Genomic DNA, 26287 nt, shown 5'->3' on the forward strand with positions numbered 1-26287 from the left:
GATGGAATATCCAGTGGCAGTTCATCTTTCCAGGAGCAATGCTCTTTTTTTCCTCACAGAAAAAATAATAGTTTTTTTTATTAGGATTCCTTTATGATGATGGTTTTAAATGAAAACATCTGGCAGTGATTTTTGCTTTTTGCAGCATGAATAAAATTATATTCACCTCCATTACGCCTGGTCAAAGCGTTCTCATCCCTGCTGATCAAATATTCCCACACAAGAGGTCGAGAGTTTGTCAGTTGGCTGATTTTCTTTAGTTTCCCCTCACCGGTGAAGTTTAGACACAAAAAGTGCAGGCTTAGGGCGATCCGGTGCTTTTAAACGTGCCACCAATTGATTCTTTACAAGTGTGCGTATGTTATGAGTTGGGAGTGAGAGATACTCATGTGCACTGATGCCAAAGGACACTTTGTCCGTGCCTCTTTGACACAAACGCAGAAATGAGAAAAGGCTGGCTTTGTTGGACGCAGAAAATTAGCTGACATTATTTAAAGGCTTTGTTATGTTTCTGTGTGTTTGTCTGGGGATTTTATAATCAGCGCAAATGAACCCTTGGTGCCATTTTTTGTCATTTTACGTCTTATTTTTTGCATATTTTATGTATGAAAGGACACATGAGGAGATGACTTAATAGCAGTGATACAAGTGCTTGTGTAATTTTGTTGCAGCTCTTCAAGCTAAGACTTGAGGAGTTGTGTTGTGCTCCCTGCTAACATGGGAGTCTGGTTCCATGGTGGCCAAATGGCCCATCATCCTGCCGCCTTATGTACCAAATTAGACCTGTGCTCTCCCGGTGTGCTCAAGCCTTGTTCACAGGAAATCAAGGCCAGGTGGAACTTAAGTGAATGAAGTCCTGCTTTGGCACATTCTAGCTGGGGAGATGACCAAGATCGTGGCCCTACCTTCTCCCCCTGGAGCTTGTCAGATGTTGGAAGAGTACACAGACCCACAGAGACACACATAAACACAGGTGCGAATACCTATTTGCTGCAAACTTGCAGTGGATGGGTGCTGTCAACTCTGTGGTGATGCTGCTTAGCCGCTCCACTCCCATATTTACTTATTTATTGGCAGCGATGGCTGCGATGACAGGGCCACTCACTCTCAGAAAGCCTCCCAGGCTCCACGACGTTTTAAGAGCCCCAGGCCTGGTTTGATGATTTTGACGCGAGTTAGCGTGTACTCGAGTTGTCGGGTGCATTCAGGGGGCTAACCGTTCTAATGCGTTTACCCTCCCGCCTTATGAGTGTGTTTGTGTGTCTCGAAGCAAAGTGTCACTTAATAATTTAGCTGCTGGTTTCGTCCCCCTCGCCATCAACCAATCCATTCACAGCCCTTTATGTCTTGCCTCTGGGAATGTGGAGGCCATTCCTCTGCCTCTCTGGGAGTGATTGAACCAGCAGAGACAGGTGACAGAATCTGGTGTGGTGGTGTGTGAGGACAAAGTGCGAAAGACTGACTGCATGAGAAAGAGGGCCAGACAGCCGAGCTGTGAACCCAAATGATGGGAGGAAAGAATAAAAAAGAAAAGTAGCACAAGCTGATTTCTGTAGAAATGGAAGACAAGAACAACAGATGCTCCGAATCTCAACTTAAGTGTGAATACAGCCTCACTCCCATTCTGACCTTAAATTGGTCCTGCATGTCTAATGTTTTAAAGCAATGAAACACAGACATGCAAGATGGAACACATGCTCATGCATAACACTGCACACACACACACACACACACACACACACACACACACACAAACACACACACACAGTCAGGTTTCTGGCCTCTGTGTATGCCAGATGTAGACATGACATATTTTTTCTCTCTCATCAATGTTTTCAGACTAATAGGTTCTTGTTCTCGGTGGAAGTGGTTCTAAGCGAGAGCAGGAATTCAAAGCTTGCATGCCAAACCTGTGGCTATGGTTGTAATAAGCAAATAATGTAACTTGGCCACGTGCAAGAATGCGTGTTAATACATGAGAGCTTTCAACAAAGCACCCCAAAGCCAGTGGCCTTCTATATACTTTAATATGACTTCATGTTCACTTAACCCTCCTCTTCTGTGTAATTGAAACCTGATGGTGGAATAATAATCATTTTTTTTATTATTTTTTTTCCTCTTTATGCATTCGCTAAGCTGATTTTTGCCCAGGCTGTGGGATAGTATTCAATTACAAGGGGTTTGGAGGAGGGGAGGGCAGCAACGGGCATTACACTTAGAACCTCTCCACGGGGCTCACAGGAAGAGAAACTAAAATGACTTTTTAATGTGCTGATCGTTTGGTTGGAGCACACATCCTACAGAACTTGAAAAATAAAAAATATATTGCTTCTGAAACTACACTTCCTACTTTTCTCTTCTTTAGACGTGTGGCTAAAAAAAGATGAATGAGAAAGACCAGAGTTAGAGACAGAAGAAGAATTTAACCCAAACTTTTTTTCGTTTTTCTTTTTCCTCAGCAGAAATTCTCTGAAATAAACCTAAAACTTTTCTGCTTGTTTGCCGAATGGCTTTTACTACCACACAATGATTTGTGTGACATTTATTTGGGTGTTTTTTTTGGCGAGGAGCGTCACAAGTGTTTGTGTGTTTGTCGTGGTGTTAGCGGTTATGTTCCTTGTCATGTGTGTGCCATAAATAAAGACTCCCCTGGCTAATGCAACCCACATGTTTTTTGTTCCCACCTCCTTTCTGGATTTGCATTTGTTTTCTGGGGAGTTTTCAGATGGTACACAGGCTTGTTGGACCACGTCTCAGCTTTTGTGAAGTCATCGATTTTTTTCTTTTTCTTTTTCACATCAAAAGCAGCCGTGGACTTCCCTTTTACTCACAAAGGTTAACTGGTATAATGCGTGATTCCCATTACTTCACCACGGAGCAGATGCACAGCTGTGAACTGATGACTTTCCTCAAAACACATTTGCAGACACAGTCATACCCAGGAAGGAGATACTAATAAATAACCACAGCTTTTATATATAATATAATAATTAATTTTAAAATTATCTATTTCAAACCGGTGTATTATTCAGTTGTAAGACCATCACTATCCAACATAAAAATAAACCACAGGTGACCGTGGCAATCAAAGCAAGCTCAAAGAGTTTTTTGTACAGGACGTTCTTTACAACTGTTTTCACCTGCTGGCAATAAGAAACTTCCAGCAGCCGCTCACCAACCAGCTGGAAAATACACATATTTCTCTAGCAGCTTGTGGTTATTTCACATCCAATATGGGAGAAAATTCACAAGTGACCATGACATCATGTGAAAGACCTTTATAGGCAGGAGCCTGGCCATGTAGGGCTTTAAATTTAATTAATGAAATACAGATAGGAGTGCTGTTTCCAACACTTTGGTAGGTCCAAAAGTGCCAAAGGAGACAATGTTGAAGGGGCCAAATTTAAATATATGCTGTGGAACTTTTTTTTTAAATCACATCTTGTATGTTCAAAACAAGCCTCCATTTTTTTTCTTTTATTGCATGGACAGTTGTCTACAATATTTTGGTGGCTTGCCTGACCTATAGTTCACAGAAGTTACATTTTGTTGGTTGACATTCAGCCTGTGGTCAGTGCATATATAGCAAGAAAGAACTGGCCAGTAATTAGTCTGATGGAACCACTTTTAAATGACCTTATTGTGCAGTCTTTTATTGTAATGCAAAATTATGAAAAATGGAAGCAAAATTAGGTCTCAGTGAAGATTTAATTATACTTGTTGGGTGTCAATATTTACTATTGTCCACAACAAACGCTTTTAAAGGGTCGCAGTGTAACAACTACTTATATCTTTTTAGCCTTTAGAAAAAAAGGGAGAGAAGCTAATCAGTGAGTGTAAAAGGGAGCAGAAAGTTAAAACAGGTCAAGACACATTAGTGAGGTCAGGAAGGGAGAAAATCTGAGGGTTATAAGACTGAGAGGAAGGGTAAAAACAGAATAATGAGAGGTGGGGAAAAGTGTGGAGGAGGTTCAGAGAAGGAAGACACTGTCGAGAAGGACTTTGTCAAACTCTCACCACTGGGTTCGGTGGATATTGGGTTGGACGGTGAGGTGGGGGTGGCGGGGGGCAGAGTTGCCACGGCAGCGTTCCGGATGGGCAGGCGGTCTCCTCTCAGGGGTGAGGGGGGACGTGGGGCTGTCAGGGAGCCTGGCAGGTAGAGACACAATGCCCTGTGACTGGGGGGGAGCACGGGTCAGTGAGAGAGGACAGGACTGAAGGGATGAAGGCGGCGGAGGGGTGAGGCAGAGGCCTGTCTGATGAGGTGAGGAGAGAGTTGTAAAGGAGGGAAACATAAGAGAAGTAAATGAGGGTGGAGGAGGAGAAGAGCTACTGATGATTAGAAGAGAATTATCCAAGTGTGAGTGTGGAGTATTTTCTGCTGCAGCTTTGATATTTTTACTCCCTTCCCGAGTCGCAGAACAACGCAACCTCTTAATTCCTGCCACCTTAATCACACTGGACAAAGCAGAGATTTGTGCATTTGGAGTCATGCTAAATTTTGTTGAATTTAAGTTTAAATCTTGTTCCTTATAGAAACATTCCAACAAGCCATAGTATTTGTCAGATAAGTTGGCACCAGCACCAGAAACCATTGGTAGGGCCACTTTAGTGACTCTAATTAGTTGTTATAAATCCTACAATCCATAACAATGACATCTGTGAATCATTATACAACTTAAAGAGTTAAGTCATTTTTTTTCTCCCACTAAAGTTGTTATATAGCCTTTTCCATTAACAGCTGGTGAATGTAGCTGATGCTGGAGATAATCCCATCTCCCTGTTTTTTTTATGTCATCGTGTGAGTTATTTGCTAGCTAGCAAACTGCAAGCTGCAGAACTAATTGATACTGAGCTAGAGAAAATTGCTGAAATGTTTCAGTTTTTACAGCATCTTAAAACACTTAATTTCTAGCTTGTATGATTTGTTTTGAAATGCATCTTTACACAGAGTTTAAAGAGGTTTTGAAAAAGAAGATGCTGGAAATCCACCAGTCTGTTTACTGTGATTAGCTAGTTAGCTAGTTTCTTAAGTATCTCAGTAAATATCACTGGGCTTTCAGACTGTTGGCTCTAAGTAATATTTAATTTTTTGATTGTTTTTTTCTTTATTTTCTCAATATTTTGAATTGTTAATCGCTGCCAAATTATTAAATCAACAGTATGCACGCTGCAGGGCTCCACTTTTGTCTATTTGTTGCACTACGAAAACTGTATCATATCACGAATCAGGAAAGCACCAGTCAGATTAACTGATGATAAAAGCAGTGACTAGTTGCAGACCCACTAATATAAAGAATATAAACACCACGCATGTTTGAATTGAGATTTTCAGATATAGAGAGCTTAAGTGAATTTCTGCATGTGTGTGTGTTCATGTGTCGTCATGTGAAAGTTGTTCAGAGATTTGGTGAGAAGGAAGGATAGTGGTCTGGTGCCTGCTGGGATCGAGGTGAACATGTGAATGAGCACTGTATATGTATATGTATTTGTGTGTGTGTGTGTGTGTGTGTGTGTGTGTGTGTGTGTGTGTGTGTGTGTGTCCATGCTGATGCTGATAAAATTGTAGTTTTATCTCCCGACCTGGATAGTGGAGCCTGCCCTTTGAAGAAAAAAAACTAGGATGTGGAGCGCTGTTATGCATAACATGTCATTAGATCACAAATTGCTAAACAGGCATTAGCAAATGATGCTCTTAGCAATTAACCTTCTGCCTTTCTATATTACCACAAATACAGCTGAAAATTGTAAATAACTCAGAACACTCGTTAGACTCATCTTGTTATACTGTTTCGCTCACAAAGGTGCACTTATAAGTGGAGCCCAGATTGCAGTGATCAGTGACACGGGCAATCATGTGGCTCTCTTTATTCTCTCTCAGACCTTTTGGTGCCCTCATCTGCCTTTCTCTCCGTCTTTCTCTCCGTCTGTCTCTAACGCTATCACAAGTGGAGGGCTGTTCCTGTTGGTGTCATATGATGTCTTGTGGCCCTGTAGTGGTAGCAGAACAGTGACAGTTCTATCCCTGCGCCATCTAATCGACACGCCGTTCGTTGTCACATGCACTGTGATCATAAATCAGGTCACTGACAGTACCAGCCCTTAGCCATGTGCTCCTGCTTACGTCTTTAGTGTACTGCTGAAAAGCTGCACTCACGTTTTGGTTTTTTGACCCTTTTTTTGGTCACTTTCCACGACTCTTTCGCCGTGAATGTTATTGTTTAGCTTTGTTTACCTTTAATTATTCGAACAAGAATGTAAGATGATAGGAAAGCTTTATATGAGCAGAGAAAACAAGTTGGGAATGACTGAACAGCTGATAGGATGAACTCTAGATGTGACTTTCATGTGACAACCTGAAAAGAATCAGTGTTTCACCAGCCAGCATCCTGCTCGGCAAAGAGAGGGTGCTCATCAAGCTCCTTCTGCTGGTGGAGATCATTTGTTTCTGTGGCACATGATCGCCGCCGCTGCACAAATTATGTCGTTCCACCTTCCACTTGTTGTCCTCTCCCTTTCTGGCCTAGTTTTTGTGCGAGCTGGTCTTTGTTGTTGTGATTTTCTGTCGTGAAAAGAAAAAAAAAAAGCAACACAAAACAGAAAAATAATACAGCAGCAAAGCATCGTAATTATGACTCTTTGATGACTCCCTGTATTTGTTTTGTACTCTTTGTTGTTTGCTTCAACAGGTTTTCTCACTTTGCACAGAAAATAAAAAGCTGGATACTTTGCCTCTCAAGAGCATAGTAAGGGGAATTGGTTCTCTTGAGACTGGTCTAACAACTCAGTGCTGTCGCACCCAATTTCTGGGCTATTTGACCCATTAGATGTCAGTGCTTGGGAAACAAACAGGCAGTGCTAAGAGGTTTGATGGGCATAATAGTGTGGACTTAGTGATGGATGGTGCCATAGTTAAAGTACAAAGAGTCCAAGAATGTTTTAAATCTCACTTTCTGCACTCTTATTGGACTCTTTTACCCGACGTGCTCTATATGTTTTTCTTTAATAAAGACTGAAATATAATCAGAATGGAAATAATAGAATACAAGCCAAAAATAAGTGAACAGTAAAAGAATTAATGAGATGATGTAATATAATATTGATAAATATAGAAAAAAGTAACACAAATCATGAGAAAACACGTTTGTGTTGTTTGAAACGATATCAGCACAATCCCCGGTAGTTACTGGCAGATGTTTAGGTCACAGATTTATATTGTTTCCCGATTGCCATCTGAACTTTGAGGATTCAGTCATTTATCTCTAAAGGCACCAATTTCTAAACATCAAATGAAAGAGGAAAATCAGAATTAAAACATAAATCAAGCAACGCATGCAAAGCAGTGTGCAAATGTGACATCACCACAAATGACTGAATCCTCAAAGTTCAGATGGCAATGGAGGTTTATTTATATAGCGCATTTCATTATACTTCAACTCTACTTAGGTGAATGCAAAATAGAAACAACGCATATTAATAGTACTTTTTTCATTTTTGCCCTACTTTAAAAAATTGATTGCATTTTTCTTTTTAAATCACTTTTGAGCACAACCCTACAAGAGTTCAAACTAACGTCTTCATACGTAGATGTCACTTTGCTGTTAAAAGAGGTTATTAACTCTGGCGTTGCTTTGAATTTCTGGTTATAGTTGTTGCTCCTTTGTTCTGCGACTCTTCATTGTTGACACCTCCCTTCTGACTGCTCAAATTGCAAAATTGTACCCAAGACTGAGGTTGTGAGTACCTGGGGAGTAAGAATGCTGTGGCAGAGCTTTAGCCTCATGTGCACGCCAGTATTGATCCGTGCAAGCCTCAGTGACTGTTGCTACAGAGCAGGCTTCGCTCATGGTACAGGACTCCCACCTGTCACCAGTCGGTGGCAGCTAATGAGGAAAAGCAGCCCATCACACACTAGTACAGCACACACACACACACACACACACACCCATCAGCTTCTGGGATAACACACTGCCAACAATTCTGCCCTCTCCTCCTGCCTCACCCAGGCACCCCCTTCTCCCTTCTTGCCCCCCCTACCCCCCACCCCCTCTTTTTTACTCTGCCTCTTTCTCTACCTCACTTTTCCTCTAATGAGTTGCAACACTGATAACGAGCCTGATGATCTTCCATTGATTCAGCTATCACTTGCTTGTCTGGTAATTGATCCGTAGCTGAGCCTCTAGTTAATTATATGGGCTTCGACATGGACCCCTGCCCCGGGGGGAATTCTCAAGTCCTGCACAATAATAGTTTTAATAAAGGAGCCTGAGGATCTCCAGTATCCCCTTTTTTCCCACCCTTTTCCTGCTTTCACAGATTTTTCATCTTTCTATTTCCTCTTGCCTCCTCTTTCCAGCCCCCCCTTCAAAATTTCTTCATCTCTGTATTTTTACTTCTGTCTCTCTCTCTCTCTTTCTGTGTTTTTTTTCTTTGTTTCCGCTGTCATCATGACCATTTACTATCGGCAGAAGCAAGGTGGACGGGGTAGGGGGGTAAAAAGAGGGGAAAGAAATGTGGAGGAAGAGTGAGCAATATCTGCAGAGTCCACTCCTCCCTCTCACAAATAACAGCCATTAACCAGCCAGGTCAGAAGCTGAGCCACCAGCTTGACTTGAAACACTGAGTGCCACTCGAAAAACCCACAGACTAGCACATTTACAGGAGAATGGGGTGGAGGGGTGGAGGGAGCAGAAGGAGAGAGGAAGAGAAAAAAACTGGAAAGCAAAAAGGAACCTTGGCGGCTAAATTGTCACTTAATATAATTAGCCTAAGCCTCGTGCATTACCTTTTCAATAAGTTGTTAAGAGCAGAGCTGGTGGTACATGGACAAGAGGTGACACATTATGCCTTTTACAACAATGCTTCTCGTGGCTACTGACAAGGCATGGGCCAGCATGCAAAAAGATGAATGAAGAAAAGAATTGAAAAGGAAGGGAGCAGCGGAAGGTATTTAGAGGTGGAGGGGGGAAAAATTACAAGAGACAAAAAAGCAGAGGATGAAGATGTAGGCAGGCAGCAAGAAAGGAGCGAAGATGTAAATTGAGCTTGAGACAAAAGACACAACTGCACATTTTCAAAGTGGCGAGACACACACTGCACACTTTTCTCTCTGCTGGCAGAAATCACCTGTACATAACAGTAATGACCGGTGTGATAATCTCAGCAAAGGTTAACGGTGTACCACCATTAGTACATAGTACAAAAGGCTTTTAACAGACAACCAAGAAGCTGTCTGCCGCAATTTACCACAAAATTTGAAGTGACTTTATATATCACAAGCCATTTAATGTAGCTGAGGAGAGAAGTTCTGTCCGTGTCCTTTTCTCTTTTGTTCCTCGGCAATGAAAAAGATCACTGTGACATCTCCCTCTCGCTGCGGACTGAGGCACCTGGTCTGTCATTTCTCTAATGATAGTGGGGCGAAAAGACGGGGTGGAGAAGACAAGATGGGAGATTTAAAGTTTAAAAAAAAAGGGGAAAGGAAAGGAGAAGGAAGGAGGGAGGGAGATGGGTGTCTTCATTGTTTGAGATGTGTCCTATGCTGTGTCAAAGGAAGCATAGATCTTTTCCCTCTTTTTTTGTCTTATCCTCCTGTGTGTCTTTTTCTCTGTGTCTGCCTCCCTTTACTCCTCCATCCCTCATTTTATTCCCCTTACCTTTGCTGCTGTGGGGACCAATTTGGCTAAAATGGAACCTCTTCCTCATTTTTTTCTTAATTAAAATCTGAGAGCCTCCGCGGAGGAGGAGGAGGAGGAGGAGGAGGAGAGGGGAGAGAGAGGAGGTGCCTGTGAGCATGTGTGTTCGTGTGCATGCTGGTGGCAGATTGCCTGCGTTCCATTAGTCTTTCATTAGAGTCGGTGAAAATCAAACAAAGGCACGAGAGTTTTAAAAGATGTATCAAGGCTGGCATCTTTGCTTGTTTTAAAAATATATATATATAGAGAGAAAGATATATTTATAATTATCTAACAAAAAGAACACCAAAAAATGTTGATCAGCTGTGATAAAAAAAAACAGTTTTTTTGCAGAATACAAACCTGATTTTTCTTTCCTGAAACAAAGAAACTTGAAAACACCAAACAGAAGTGGCTCTTTTTTCACATGGAAGGCAACAACTCAGCTCCTTTGCTTAGCACTGTGTATAGCTGTGTGTGTGTGTGTGTGGGGGGGTCTGTGTGCGTTCATATGCGTGTGTGGCAGGACGGTCCCACAGGAGAACTAAGTTGCTCTGAGACGTGCTGGCCGCTCGCAGCGCAAATGGTAATAAGGCGGGGGGAGACAAACGCTCCCCTCCTCCCGATCTGTGAGGGAGCTTGCCCCCACCTATCTGCGTCTAGCAGAGGAGGGGTGTGTGTGTGTGTGTGTGTCTGCGTGCAAGTGTGTCGAAGTGTGCAGCACGATGTCACTGAGCATCTCACAGTGGAGCGGCGGAGTTGACTCAGTTGAGCTGCACTGGCCTGACACACACACACTCTCTCTCTCTCTCTCAGTCTCGCACACACACTCAGCGAGCCACCGTCTCTCTCACTGGCTCGCTCTCGCACACACACACACACACACACACGCTCAGGCGCTCAGTTCAGTTCCTCCGTGGCTGCGGCGGAGTACAGAGGAGTCAGAGAGAGAGAGAGAGGCAAGAGGAGAGGGAAAGAGAGAGGACAGTCGGCAGCACAGACGTTGAGAGAGGGACACATTCACAGAGACACAGAGAGAGAGAGAGAGGCTAAGGGAGAGAGAAAAGGAGAGAGAGAGAGAGAGAGGAGCGGGAGGCAAGGAGAGCTGGATTGCTGGTGGCTCACTCCCACACCTCATCTTCACTTTGCTGGGACAGACACAGAATTGATGGTAAGATAAATTCAAGCTTTTTATTGGCTCGGCTGTTTGCTTTCATGGACGTTTATGGGACTTTTTTTTTTTTAACTGGACTTTAAATATGTTTTTTTGGTTGTTTGACAAATTTTTGGGAAAACAGTGAAACAGTATTTTTAAATTTCACAATTTTTTTTGCTGTATGTGTTTTTTTTTAAAGTCTAGAGTGTAAGATATATCTCTGTTGTACTTACAGCACACTATTTGTTGCCTTCTCAAGCTTGAATTTATTTCTGATTGTATTTCTGTGTGGATATTCACTGCTGAGTCTGGTGGTGGCACTTCCCAGGTTGCTTAACTTTTACTTTCCTACTTTTCTTTTTTTTTCTTCTTCAAATATTACGTGAGTGTGTCCATGTGTGTGCATGCAGGTAAACATGCGTTCCACTGTGTATGTTTGCATCCAAGTGTGTGTTTCTGTTCACTCCGTGTCCAAGTACAAAATGACTGACAGATGGATTACAGCAAAAAGTAAAAAAAGAAAAGAAAAAAAAAGTCAGGCCAAAGGCAACAACATGCACCCCCTCGCCTTAATTCCCATAATCCCCTCCTTTTTTTTGTTTTACTCCATTCTTGCTCACCTTCTCATCAACCTCCCTCCTCACCTCCATCCTTTTCCTCGTCCCTCTTCACCTCCAGTGCTCCGCTCATCTTCCCCTGTCCAAGACGAGGCCCCCGAGGAAATTCACCACAAGCCCTCTTCTCTCTCCCTTCACGAGAATTAACTCCACATTCACTGCTCTGCCACCGGAGCTGCCAAGAAACCTCACACACATACACATGCACACATACATCTACTTCCTCATCTTGCCTCTTGCTGTTATCCTCCTCAGCAAGCAGGAACCAAGCTAGATTTTTTTAAAAGGCAACATAACCCCAAAAGAACCCACCTTCACTGACTTCTTTTTCTTCTCTCCTCCTTCACACTCCCACATCGCTGCTGCCCTCCCTCTCTATCTCTCCCTCTCTCTGTCTAAGTCCAAGGAGGCAGAGTTGGATGTGAGAGGCAGTGAGTGTGACACGGTCCCACCAGAGCCCAGCAGAGACCCAGAGTCGCCCAGGCCACCTCCAGCTAAGGCTAACGGACCCACGGACACAGCTGGCATTTGCACGAGCATCATCTCAAGTAGCCACAGTAGTAGTAGCAGCAGCACCACCAACAGCAGAAGTGGTCTGGGTGGCGTAAGCATCGTTAGCAGCAGCGCTGAGGGAGCAGGCGCGAGCTCCATGCAGTTCAGCACCAGACCGCCTAGTGCTGAGCAGCCGGGCTTCATGGGGACATGGCAGCAACAGAGCACTGACAGCAACCTCCTCTACAGAATGTCCCAGCAGGTACGTCGCTCAGCCTCACCCCTCCATCTTCTCCATCTCTGCCTCCTCCTGTCTTCCTTCTTTCTTTTCCATCTTTAAGGCCAAATGTTCATTTTCCTTCTCCTGATTTGTGTTTACTCTCACAGTATTTACTGGTTCCTGATCCAAGAAAGTGTTGGTGTACGTCTGCATGTGTAGGTGTATGTGTAAGTTCATGTTGGGGTGGGTGGGTGGAGGTGGTGGGGGGAACCAGTGGTTTCGTGGTGTCTTGTTTGTGATATTTTAAGTTAAGAGTCAATTTTGCAGCAGATTTTTTGTAACTTTCCCTTTTCTTTTTGGAACATTGATTTCATGCTTTTTGTGTTGCTCTTTTACACAAACCTGCTGTAAAGTATTTCAATTCATGCATTTTCCCTCTCTCTCTGTCATCTGTCACTTTTTCAAAATTTATTCAATGCATTTGTCATTTTCTTTTATTTTTTAAAAAAGGGCAAAAAATAGCACATTTTATGTATTTGCAAAAACATGTTAATATAAAATTTGCACAGCTTGCGACATGATTCCTTGCCTCTTGTTACACACATGCCTTCTGTCTCAGTAATTGGTGTGAGAGCGGAGAGGAGTTTTAAAAAGCAAGCTATAGGCGTGTTTTGGTAACCCCAGCGCCGATAAAGACTCGGGAAGGGGCACCCCTCTGGGACCGGCTAATTGACTTCGTGTGGCCGAAGCAGGAAGCCCCTCGCGCGGCTACGGAACAGCAAAGGAGCCGTGAATGAATCCTGGCTGGCCAGGAAAAGTAGTGATGATAACAGAGAGCCCGCAGCGGCTGAGGACAGTCGAAGATTTCCTCCCGACATTCTTCTGCTGCTGTCGCTGGTGTTCCTCTTCGTTCTGTAGCCTTTTTTTTTTATTTTTTAGGTTTTTAATGTCGTCTCTAAAGTTAGAAACATGACAGGGATGAAGTGGTTTCGTTGGATAAATATCAGGTACGGAGAGGGGGGATAGGAATGTCCAGCTCCGAGCAAGTGTATGTGCACGCGTGTGTGCGCGCGCGCGTGTGTGCTTGTGTGCGTCCGTTCGCGCACACGTCCGCGTGAGGGGAAGACAGTAAAGATAGAGGATGGTTGTTAGGTTGCAGTTAATCATAGCGGGACCTGCAGACTCTCCGTACCATGCACACGCTGTTACGCACTCGGGCCATAGCGGCTCTTGCGCAACAGCTTCGCCGCGGCTCCGTGCTGTAAGTGATGAGAAACATATTCTGTCACCTTGACGGCACTTGGAGTCCGTTTTGTTTTTGTTTTGTTTAACCCCCAGAGGTCGAATCGTGAAGATGAAAACGATGTTTTGGGATTTTTTTTTTTTTTTAAAAGAACAAGAATCCCGGTGTAACTTTTAGTAAAGACACATTTTGTTAAAGCAGCTTTCCACGAAATAGTTTTAGGAGAAAAACAACCTCCACCTTTTTTTTGTTTTAGTCAGGTTGATCTTTAAAGCCCTCAAATTTATTAGATACGTAAATCAATAGTGTTTCCCTTTACATCCTCACACCTTTCGTGCTTATCACGTTTTATCTTCCCCACCCCCTCAAAATCTTCCTAAAGTAACGATCATGCAAACTATTGATACACGAATTAGTGGATGGGTTGCAGGGGTCAGCGAACCGCTTCTCTTCTCCTCTCCCGGTACGAGCAGGTGGATGGGCCCTTGCGCTCAGCATCTGCTGGGACCCCACGTTTGCGTCCCCAATCCTTTTTACAAATGCGCACCGTTGTTTCAATATAATCAGCTGTGGGACTCGCTGTTATTTATCCTTCCTCGCACTACTTAGAAGACATCTTCTCATGTTTAGTAGGCATGACATAAATTCTCCGAAGGAAGCCTGTTCCTTGACAGACTCGCCTTATTGGAATCTAACCGATAATGACTTTGTGTTTGCCGAGCCTGGCGCACCCTGGGGTGTTGGAGAGAAATGCGTTATGGGCTTGTGTTAAAAAAAAAAATACCCCCCATCTCCCGTAAAGATCAACCAGGTGACAGATAGATGCAGGATTTTATAAAAGTTTAGTTACATCACATCTCCATCTGATCGATAGAGACATAAAAAAAAGATTTGTGCGCAGTGCGTTTTGGAGAAGCGGCTGTGATGAGATGCAGGGACATCTCCAAAATAACAAAAACAAAACATAACAACAACAACAACAAAACCCATTTGGCAATACCTTTTGGAATTCCTTGTAAATCAAACACACACAAAGAAGCACTGTCGAAACGTAGGAAATGTCTCTTGTGATAGGAAGGCAGTGATTTTCCTATTTTAAAGCCATCCTGTTAATTACGTAAATAACCTGCGGTTTGCAGCAGGTGTTTGATTAGCTCGTGGACAAGCATCCGTGACTGAAGAGTGCAAAGAAAGTGAAGCACAGACATTTATTTTTTTCTGTTGCATCCAAATTCCGAATCACTAGTTTCATTTTTTTCATCATAAAAAAGCAGCACGTGTCTTATATGGCGTGGAGAAAATTGCTTAAACCTAAAGAAAATATTTAAAAACCACTTTGAATTTAATAAATAATGCCTGTATTGCTGCCGAATTTTAATCGTTTTTCATAGATTTTTATTGGCAATTAATGAATGTATTTATTTCATATTCACTTGGATGTTTTTCAAGACACGAGGCAATTTCTTTTAAAAATATTTGGCCACAGGCGATGCTGTTTGGATTGAAGAAACAAATGAAAAATACAGGTGAATTAAATATTTTTCCTTATGTTTTATTAAATGTGGAGTGTGAGATTGCATATTGATACAATGGTATTTTTTTCCTTTTTCTTTTCTCTTCTTCTTCTTTATTTATTTATTTATTTATTTTTAAATCGTTGCGTGATTTTTCTAAAGCAAACGAAATTAACAGCGTTGGATATTGAGGCATTTGTGCAGTCGAACAAATTTACACCTTTCATAAAAGGCCTTAGTAGGTTTTTAATCTTTGAGCAAACTCTTTTTTTTCTAAGCCACACAGCAGGAGATTTACATCCTCTATAATCCACGCAAGTGTCAACAGGAAAGGGCATAAACAGCATGCAATTTAAATGAAATCAATGAAATGGATTCAATAAATACGACCTATTTTCTCAGCTTCCTCGTGTTAAAAAAAATCAGTGCACATTTTACAAAACACTGCGAGAAGGGAACTCTCCTAATTGCTTTTATGGCGGAAAAAATACAAACATTAGTCGCGAGTGTAATTAATTCCAGGCATTACGGAGTGATAATATTTGGAGCCTTAATTGACCCGCTGCTGTACATGCGTGGCTATGAATATCGACCCTCTGCAAGTTAAAAACTCCAGAGTTAAGTGATACTACGAGTCTAATTGGCTCATCAGGGATGTTTCCTCCACAATACAGCAGCCGGAGGCCGCGTTTCTCTCTCTCCTTTCCCCCCCTTTTTTATTGTCTTCTCCGCTTCAAGTCGGAGGAACGTGGGAACAAGTCAAGGATTAGAGAAGCTTGTAAAAATGTGCCTTCATCTCCACCTGAGGATCTGATGGAGCCACCCAGGCTCGGTGCAGACCTCAAAAGGGGTGGGGGGAAAAAAATCAGTGTATATCTCCAGTTTAAAACCATCTCTAAAATAGCCTCTTCCTTTTCTTTTTGCAAGGGTGCTGTAACGCGGCTTCCTTTGAAGTGCGACAGGTCGACTATGGGCCGAGATCTGGAAGAGGTACAGTGGCATTACAGCTTGCCTGACTTCTGTCTGCTCTCAGTGCTGCCTGCTTCATCTCACACCGAGACTCTTTTTATCCACCTATGGACACAGCAGGGGTGGATAACACAGACATATCATTTAAAACTAGATAACACAAAAACGCCAAAAAATTAATTCAAATACCAATAATAATCAGCGTTAAAACAATAGAAATAATAACAGAAATTTTATATCTTATATAGCTTTTTGTGGCAATTTTTTTCTTAGGATTTAAAATAATATTTTAAACAAACACTCACTCAGATTTGCAGCATTTTATTTTTTCACTGTAGCATTTACAATTTTAGGATATGGAAATTACTTTAATTTAATGTCAGTAAATTAAATTTATAACTAATATATATATATTTATATGTCTTTTTTAATTCTTACAAATCTGCTGGCTTCTTGTCTCCAAACATCCTCTCAAAGATTTGAAAGCCTGACTTTATTTCCTCTAATATTACAATTTTTCTTTCCATTTCTCTTCCTTTTCCTCTTTTTGTCATGTTTATTTATTTATTTATTTCGCTTGGATCAACATCACAGTCCTGTTGGTTGATTTTCCCTTGTTCCATATATTTCGTTAAAGCATTGTGCAGCCAGCCCAGCGCTGTCTGTTTATGCCAAACGGTTGGAAGTGAATTCTGTTAGCGCTCAGAGCATGATGATGGACATATTTGTGGAAAAACATGCTCTGCTTTGTTTTGTCTGACTGAAGAAATTAGGTAGATATTATCCTCTTCAGCGCAGTTCAGAGTAGACGCTAATCTGCCTATTAACACAATGATAGATTTATAGCAGTGTGTGTGCGTGTGTGTGTGTAGGGAGGCTGGAGGCAACCGTTGTTTTACACGGTGGGGTAAAGTCGTGTTGTATGTTGCATATGTGGTGCATATGCATTGCTTCTTACTGTTGTGTTGGACTTGGAGGCAGTGATTTGATGCATATGTGTAGAATTACCCACAATCGGTGAACGTGTGCGCATGTGTGTGGTTACACTCGCTGTTATTATTTCCATGTCTGTCTTTGATGGGTCGTTGCACACGGAGCATATGGATGTCTATACATACATGTATCTGGTGTCAAGTGTGTGTCTGTGTGTGTGTGTGTGTGTGTGTGTGTGCGTGACGTTTATGTGTGCGCTAAAGAGTTGGTGTCTGTGGGTTTGCCATTTATTTTTCTGAGTGGGTGGCTAAGCACTCATATGCCAGTTGTGTGAGTGTAAGCGTGTTACTAAGGATGTGAGAGTGTGTGTGTATCCTCCCTGTGTGTGTGTGTGTGCGTCTCTGTGTATTGGATCGGGCTCCATGTGTGTGCGGGTGCGAGGTGAAGTGTCTCTTGGCTGGCCCTGGCTGGAGAGCTGGAGGAGAGCAGAGGTGAAAGAGGAGATTTGCAGAAAAGACACGCACCACTTCCCCCATTACTACTTTTTCTTTTTCTTCTTCTACTTTTACGTCTTTGTCTCTCACAGCTTCTTCTTCTGCCCTCGCTTTTTCAGCCCTCTTCCTCTTCCCCTACCTTCACACTTTCTGCTCTGTGTCTTCTTCGCCACTGTCTTTCTCACTTGAAACTCTTCACCAGCAGCAGATCGAATGCTCAAAGACGAAATCAGATGGTTTTTATGCAGCTACTGTCTTTGCACAAAAGGCTCCTGAGACTAAATCTGTGTAACTGGGGAACATTTTGAGCGTTTATACCGTGCAGGATTACGACTCATCATAAGACACAAGGACAGAAGAAGCACAGTGTTTTCTTGGTTATGCCTTTTTAATCAGTGTTTTGGTCTGGTAACCTGACCGGAAAAGCTTCAAAGCTTCAACAGAATAGATGACCCTGATGAAGCGCTTATCCCTCGATCTAAACTTGTCCTCTTATACTGCCTAATTCACGTATTACTGCTGCGCACCAGTTAAGAACATCCAGATAACATAGGCAGAGCTGAGAATGGACGCTGTGATTTTTGAGCGAGCTGGCATCCAACGCAGTCTTTGTGTGTATGATGATGCGTTTTGTAAAGGCGGCGTTATTTCTGCAGGAGAGCAATACGAGAGTAAGACCGAGCAGGAAGGTGGGCACGGCTACTAGTATATTTGCTGTATGCGTGCTCTAGTAAGAGCCCATCTGGTTTGATGAGGTGGGAGGATGCACAAGGTCCCATTCATGCTGCGGTCCCCACTATATTTACCCAAGTGCCAACCAGGGAGATATGACGTCCACAACATTTTTACTTTAAACTAGTTCCAACTGGCGTTTCAAAATCTTTTTCTCTCAGAAAGTGCATCGCCCAGTATGTCTGAAGGTACATGTATACATACGATAACTATGCCAGCTTTTTAAATTTCTGTTTTACATACTGCTTGTCTAGTGGGTAACATCAATAGCCACGCTTTTAATTCCACCATTTTCCACTCTATTTCTTGGACAGTTGACTGACTCTTCACGCGTGCACATATATTCTCCTTTCTTTCACTCACCATCTTAAAATCCGTATGATAGATTTTAATTTTCAATTCATTTATATGCTGTCCTTTCAAAAATAAAATACGGCACCCTGATCTCGTGTATCTCAGGTCAGGCAGGAACCTCTATAGCTGTGCAATAATGCCCTGCAGGCCCAGCGTTATGGGTAAGCACTGACCCTGACTCTGTGTGCAAGACCTGGGGCAAACAACGATCAATAAGCATCATGTGAGCATCACTCACAGGCTCCATGTCAGCTGTTTCCTGTTTGTCCTGAGGAGACAGGTGCCTCACCACCATGGTGAATGGGGGGGTCTGTATCATATGGAAGCATAGGGTGCATTTTATGGGTGAGGAGCGATAGAAATGCACAGCCATATGCTCTGGCTTTATCAGTGGGATGAGTGGTAAAATCTACTGGAGCTGAGTCTTTCCCAGGGACCTCTCTTACTCTTGTGTGGGCATGTAAAATCAAAGAAATACAGTATTCCATTTCCTTCTGTTGTTCTTTATTTATTGCGAGTCGCTTTTTTTTGACAAAGTCAATCAATAAAATACCAGTAATCTGAGTAGAAGATGTCAACACCGCGTAGCACTGAGGAAATTCATGAAGTATTTCAGGCCAGAAAGATTTACGTAGGTTTTATTCATTTGGAATAAATCAGCGTGGTTATTCAAAATGTGAGCTATACTCAGCAGCACATGTGTGTGGGGTGTGTGTGTGTGATTAGTTTCTTACGGCACTGGGAAAATGGTTTACAGTGTTATGTATTTTTAAATACAACTGTTGTCATGTAGATTGCATTGAAACGCTTTATGCTGTTTTTTTTTTTTATCTGCTGATGTCCGCGTAAGCAGTGGAACACCCGTCTTTTTACTGTGTTTTTCCTTCTTTCATTTTCTACGTGTCTTTCAAAACACGGCTGTGAGTCATTTGTCTTTGGGCAGTTTCCTGCAGTACGGTGAAGTCGCCGGTGTGAAGAGGAAATGTGTGTGTTTGAAGGGCTAGTCGCTCAGGATGTCACCACCCCACCACTGGCTAATGAGGGGGACATGAATACAGGGCCAGGGCAGCAGCACACACACACACACTGACACGGCAGGAATGCAGCAGCTGTCACCGGGATCCAGGCAGCTATAAAAGGCTTGAAGTGTAGTTCTTGTAAGTGTGTGTTTGTGCGAGTGGTATTGCCAGGGGTTGCTGTGGCGTCGAGAGCCGGGAAAGGGACGGCGCTGCCACAGGTGACCCGAGCCACCAGCGGGGTGGACCATCAGAAATCCATTTATTTTGCCTGTGGTATTTTAAGACGTGGCCATATGGTAGAGACATTGTTCTGTATCCAGAGGAAGGTGACATTAGGTGTGACCTGTGCTAAGTGACAGGAACTTGGGCATACTTTCACCATGGCTTCTCCCTTTTCCTGTTATTCCTCAACTCCTGTTATTTTGTTTTCCTTGGAGTTGCGCCAACGCAGCGGGCAAATCGAAAGCCTACTATTTTTACATCCGTCTTTAAGGACCCCTGTCTATTCGCTCTGCCTGCCAATTTGCCCCATCAGCAGTGGCAAAGAAGAAGAGCTCTCAAGGCACCGAGCCTTTCATTTTTCTGTTGGCGATGTAGCTAATGCTGTCACTGTTATTTGAAAAAGCACTCAGAGTGAATTGCTATTATTATTGTTAAAACCATCATCATCAGGCTTATTTATGGTTATGGATAATGATGGTAATTTTGTTCAGGTCTCGCACTTGACTCTGTCTCTTTCTTCTGCTAATCTGACATATACTGTGTGTATGGGTGTGTGTGTGCGCGTGCAGGCCTACTGTACAGTGCTGTGTGTTGGCAAATTACCAAAGTTGTTGTTCAAAGAAAATGGTTTTTCCAAAAGGTAACACAGATTTCATGTCCACAATTCACATGTGAGGTGAAGAGAGCTGCACTCAGGCAAGAATAAATATGTTTCATCTTTTAATGAATACATGGAACCGTGTCTGTGAACAGTGGAGGTGGAGGAGGCTCCCCCCCCCCCCCCCCTTTCACTATTTTCTGTTTCATTTCATTTCTTTCTTCCTTTTTTTCCTCCTCTCTTGTGCTCCAATGTTTTATTCTCCATCTATCTCCCCGCTCCGTTCTGTTCTGTCTCCAACTTACCATGGAGGTTTGATTGCTCGAAGCCCAGGGAGGATTTTTTAGGGAGGTTCTGGAGAAGGGAGGCTAGTGGTACAGGCTGTGGTAGGCTTGTAGCCAATGTACATAGTGCGCACGTATTACACATGCACGCACATACACACAGATATAAAGTACAGTGATTTTCTTTGTGCAGATTGTGTAAATTGCTTCTTAACAATGCTGTCATTTTAACCCACTGAATAAAAAGCCTCTAAACTCGAGTCTAAACCCGTTAGCTACTTTTTTCCCTCTCGCCTTCTTTTTCCTTGTGAGCAAAGTGTTAAAGCAACATGTGTAAGCGTTTGTTTGTGCTCTCTGCTGACTTTGTAAAGATGTTTGCGCTGTTGGATTAATAACGTTTAATGGCCACTGTTAAATGCAGCTGCATTGGCATCCCACAGCTTGTGTTTTTTTCTGGCAAGCTGAGACTCTGGGTGGCTTTTTGTTTTTGTGAGTACGTGTTGTGTGTGTGTATGCGCCCGTGCAGTGAAATACTGCTGTGTGCGTGCGTGCGTGTATGTATGTGTGTGTGTGTGTGTGTGTGTGTGGGCTAGATAGAAGAAGCATTGTGTGTTGTCACTGAGCATACCTGTTCATTTAAGTGTGACATCCCCCCCTTCCCCCAACAACCCCACACCCCCGCCACACACACTCACAACAGAAAATGACTGAACGTGATCACATATTGAGCAGCAGTGTCTGTAATGTCAGTTAAGTCACAAATGATCTAATTTGCCTACCGTGATTGACATCAATTGGTCAACCCAGTGGTGGCGAGCCACCATGAATGACCTCTGGCGTCACACTTTCTGGATATTTGTTGTGCGACTAAAGCAAACAGCTGGATGGAGTGAGAATTCTTGTAAGGAAAACGCAGTTTTTGTGTGTGTTAAAAGTGGAAGATGTATCTCCGTTGTTTACTTGTGCACTGGCAGGCACACAAGCGGCCCCACAAACACACACACACACACACACACACATATATATATATATATATACGCTTGCTTTCTTGGTGCTGATGTTTTCTCTGTAAATGGCCTGAGCTGCCTCTTCCTTTGTCGGGAAACACTCTTAGCGATAAGTGCTTTGTTAGAGCTTTGTCTGCTGCATGATGTGTGTGACTCTGACTAGCATTTAATATTTTATGGCATTTAATCTATTTGATATGTTTCCGCCAAATCCAAAGGAAAAAAAAATCTGCAGCTTTTGTTTCTTTTATTCAGGCCATTACCTCACAGCTTGTTGATCAGTTTAGATTTGTAAAGGGTGGCCGAAAAGGATTTATCACCTAGATTTACCGCTGTTTTTCATCATAAATTCACCATCTTGTCCATTGCTAAAATCCCATTAGGGCAAAGGTGATCCTTTCTGCCTGATCAATGAGCGTAAATAATACAAAATGTCATTAGAAATGACACTATTTAAAGAGCAGTGGAGTTTACAGGATGCGGCGGCGAAGATAGTGCTTTATGACAAAGGAAAAGAAAAGGAGCCGACAGCTTGTGCATCAGTCAGAAGGTGAGGAGGAGGCTCTCTTTGAGATCAATTGGTAATAGGCTGAAGTCACAGAGGCGATTAGAGGCGTCGACTTGCCTGTGTTGTAAATGCTGTCAGATCTGTTAAAGGAAGCCTAATACCTCTCAGGTTGAAAGCTGTAATAACATCAACTGTAACTGAATCCGCAGGGAAGTGCAAGGGAGACTGCGTGTGTGCGAGTGAGTGGAAAAGGACTGGTGAGGAAGGCGAAAGTGTTTCATTCTGTGTAGATTACATAGGTTTCTCTGTATGTGTTTGTGCGCGCATCTGTGCGTGTGGTGTGTGTGTGTGGGTGAGTGGTATAAAGCGGTGGCAGCATGCATAAAGGCGAGAGCCGCGGGGTTGCTCCTGGCATTCTTTTGGCCACCAGATGCCTGTCACTGCTTTAAGGAAAAAAAAGAGCAAGAGGATGAGAAGGAGAGAAGGACAAAGATGAGGAGAGGAGGGAGGGCGAGGAAGGGAGGAGGGGGGTGTTGGGGGGCAGCCACCGCTGTTCAAATCATGTCACGTAGCGCTAATTCATCCAGCCTCATTAGAGAGAGGGAAGGGACCGGAGAGGGCCTCTCTCAGGACAGGGGCCCGGGCTCAAACACACAGCCACACACAGATATATGCATACACTTAGTTTTCCTCTCTGGCACATACTTACACACAGATACAATTTCGCTGTTCCTCTCTCTCACACACACACACAGACACACACACACACTCGCAGGCATACATACACAGATGACACTGGCACATGGCGCAGTGCGGGGGCAGTTTAGGGAATAGAAAATTGCCTTCTCAGGAAGGCCCTGGCCAATTAAGGACCTGACCGTATTGAATGTCAAGTGTTAATTTAGTCTTACCCCCCCAACCCTCCCTCAAACCATCCCCCCACCCTCACCCCTCAATTTCCCAGCAGTCCTTGTTGTGGGGGGGTGGAGGGTGGGACTAGGTGTTGTGTGTGTGTGTGTGTCCCAGAGATGAGCAAATACATGTCAAGCCAAAGTTGATTGCCTGCTCCGTATTATGTGTCGCAGGCAAGTGGCAAATGTGCTCCCGCCTTTTAGCCTCCCGCGTACCCCCTGAGGGACTCTGCGATGGAAGGAGGAGGAGAGGAGGAGGATTAACTGTACCGCAGTGATAAGAATGGGGGGGGTTTACACTAGGGAACGAGGGGGCGGGGGGGTGAAGGGGACAGAGAGAGAAGTAGAAAGAGGGCAGAGGGTTGGTTTGATCTCATAGGACTGGGTGGTGACTTTGATAGTTTTTTAATTGCCTTCAATGCGCAGAGGTGATGTCTCTGGAAAACATTCTTGGAATAAATAGTTTTAAAAAGAGAGCGGGCGAATTTCCGAAAGTTTAGCCAGCTGATTATTTAAGAAAACGGAACGCATTTTAACTTTATGAAAAACTTTAAATGATGCCAACGTGTTGGCTTTGCTCTAGACTCGCTGCCTTTGGCGTGATCCAGGGGTAGACAAGGTTGTCTCTGAGTTGGACTGATGGTAAATGCCCACCTCCATACCTCCATGATCTAATAGACATCCACTTAGTCTTAATGGCCAGATTCCCTTTCTTCTCTAGTGATGACTGTTGCACTCTTTAAAGGTGTAATTGCCAGCTTGTCTTTCCTATCACTCCCCCTTCACCAAAAGCCTCTTTTTGCCTCTCATGTTCACTACCGTCCTCCCAAGACAGAGGGGAGCATTTCTAAGAAAATAAATATTAATGCTCTGCTTGCATTCACAACAAAGCCAATTCTCCTGTTTTAGCCAGCCCTCTGGCTACATTTGTTAGTGAAAGGCTCTTTGTTTTACATTCGTCTCGGTGCATTTACATGTGCGCCGGAGTTTGTGTGTGTCCGGTGATAGCAGTGATCTTGTGAAATTGAATAGAGAGGGCGAGTATTGATCATTTACCCCTGTGTGTTATTAGTGCCTGCTGCTACTGACATAGAGAATGTGAACCACCGGCACAAATGCAAACTGACAAACATACACACACACCTATACATACACACTTTGCTATGTTTACTGAAGAAATACAGTATGTTGTTTGCATGTTGTGACAAATGTAATGCATTCCATCATAGGGGAAAAAGTATACTTTCCCACTACATAATATTTTATGGAAATATCAACATTATTGCCCAGACCCGGTGGTGGAAACCTGTAAAATTACAGCTCTAGTAGTGTTATGACGGACTGGGTTATGTGTCAATGACTTATATGCGTCAAGGGTCTTTTCAAATGGGGCCAATTTTTATGCTCTCTGCTCACGCGCAGCCACACGCAAATTTATTATTACAATCTGTTTTTTCAATCTCCCGTAAGTGATAACAAGTTCTGAGTTCACAGAGGTTATGGTGAAATGTAATTCGGGCTCTGATCACTGATATTCAAACAGCCACCGTACAAGCCTCCAGGGCCAGGGGAGGGGTAGGGTGTTAAAGCCAAGTGTAAGTGCTCTGTCTTTGGGTAGACATGGACATCGGCAGGGCTTCTGGAGCTCCAGTGAGACGGGGGTTGAGAAGTCTGTCAAGCCCTAATTGATCACCCTGACCTGGGGAACTAAGTACCAGATGAAGTGGGTGCAGAGGAATGCAATAGATAAGGCTAAAGGGAAAAGAAAGAAGCGGGGGGAAAAGAAGAAATTGTGTGACCGGTGACTTAATCTCTCTGGACTGGTCATTTCCCCCTCCGGATGATAGATACAGTAGGCCTAGCGTGTGACACAGATGGATAATGCAGGCGTCTGGGGTGATAGAGTTATAAATTAACACATTACTGGACCTTAATGTGGACTATTGTGGACGACCTCACACCACCATCATCAACCCTCCAGGCGCACAGACACACACAAACACGCCTCCAGTTTCACTGATGCGTCTAGCTGAGCTCAGGGTGCGGATTGTTCTCCTCAAGTGGCATTGATTTGTTAAAGTGCTGAATTAGCAGGATCAGTCCAGTTGCTGGTCTTTCTTCTATTTTCTTTCCTTTTTTTGATTTGACAATTTTACCCTTTTTCCCCCCTCTTTTACACCATCCTTGTTACTTCTTTCGCCTTACTCAAACGCTGATTTTCCCTCCTTTTCTGCTCTGTTTCCACATTCTTGACTCCTCTCCCCGTGTGAAAGACATTCACACACTCTTTTACTGCACAGACACAAGTGCTCCAAACTTTGCTCCCTCGGTTGTCCTGGCTTTTTCCTCGAGTCCTCTCTCCAGCTGGAAGGTCTCACCTAAAGAGAACAGTTGGTTTTTCTCTCCTTCTCGTGGCCCACACTATGCTCGCTAGCCAAAACTGTTGTGTCCCTGAGTTTGAGACTTAAAGGGGAAGTGGTATGTGTGTGGTTGGGGATTGGTATTTAATAGCCAGACATACAGAAGAGTTAATATCCAGAGCAGCAGTAGCCTGCACATTGTAAGGCCACACACAGTGACAAGGTTCTGAGCAGCTCGCTGTATTTAAAACTCACCCCGCTCCCGTGGAGCGAGGCAATGGCTTATACATCCACAGGGTAACCGCAGCGAATTCCACCGGTGTGAATGTCATTCGACAACAAATGAGTGCTTCTGGAAACCGAGCGGTGTACAGTAAGGGTCACTGGTCTCTCTGTCTGCTGAATGTGGAGTGCTGTGTTATACTTGGGCTTACGAGTGGGACAGGCTGTCTGCTTTCTGAGGCCGAGTCCCTAGCCAAGAGGTGCAGATTTGTTAGTGTCTGCTCCATTATCACCCATCACTCTCATGGTTTGTTGTATTGAGTGCAAGTGCATGAGAGAGAAAGTGAGTGAGCGGAGTAACCGGAGACTGTCCCCCCACTTTCTAGTTTTCTGTAATTCAGCCCAACAGTTAACATCTGGTGACCAGTGACTGACCTTCTTGTGATTTCACACACAAACACACACGCACACTAAGAGTCGGACTGTATCCAAGTGATGAGTGAGTGACCACCCATCTACCCCTCCTCCCCTGCCAAGTATCCATCTATGCCAGATCCCCCGCCACAAGTCCGTTCCCTCACTGCGCATGACTGGCCGATGAAAGGTTGATGGGCGACTGGTCTGCTCATAGTATCAATAAAATACTCAATAATGTGCCAGAAAAACACCTAAGAGTAGAAAGCACCTAAGCACACATACAGTACACACTGGTGCAAACACACGTGCACCTCACTGTGGCACAAAAAGCAAGCACAAAC

The 26287-nt window shown here is 43.5% G+C and overlaps 1 protein-coding gene across 5 annotated transcripts in view; it reads left to right on the top strand.

Moving 5' to 3' along the window:
* Positions 1-26287, top strand: part of bnc2 (basonuclin zinc finger protein 2) — a 169491-nt gene that overhangs the window by 67070 nt on the left and 76134 nt on the right. For 2 of the 5 annotated variants that reach the window (XM_076884853.1, XM_004549389.2), the window contains exons 2-3: positions 11848-12201; positions 15844-15906. The exons of 1 other annotated variant lie outside the window; for it this stretch is intronic. In XM_076884853.1, coding sequence (XP_076740968.1) covers positions 11848-12201; positions 15844-15906 — 417 coding nt within the window. Of the gene's footprint in view, positions 1-10251; positions 10846-11847; positions 12202-15843; positions 15907-26287 lie in introns of those variants that run through there. 2 more of the 5 variants (XM_012918714.3, XM_076884852.1) reach the window with 2 other exon arrangements.

This window comes from Maylandia zebra, linkage group LG6 (assembly GCF_041146795.1).
Source record: "Maylandia zebra isolate NMK-2024a linkage group LG6, Mzebra_GT3a, whole genome shotgun sequence".
In the NCBI taxonomy this organism is placed as follows: Eukaryota; Metazoa; Chordata; class Actinopteri; order Cichliformes; family Cichlidae; genus Maylandia; species Maylandia zebra.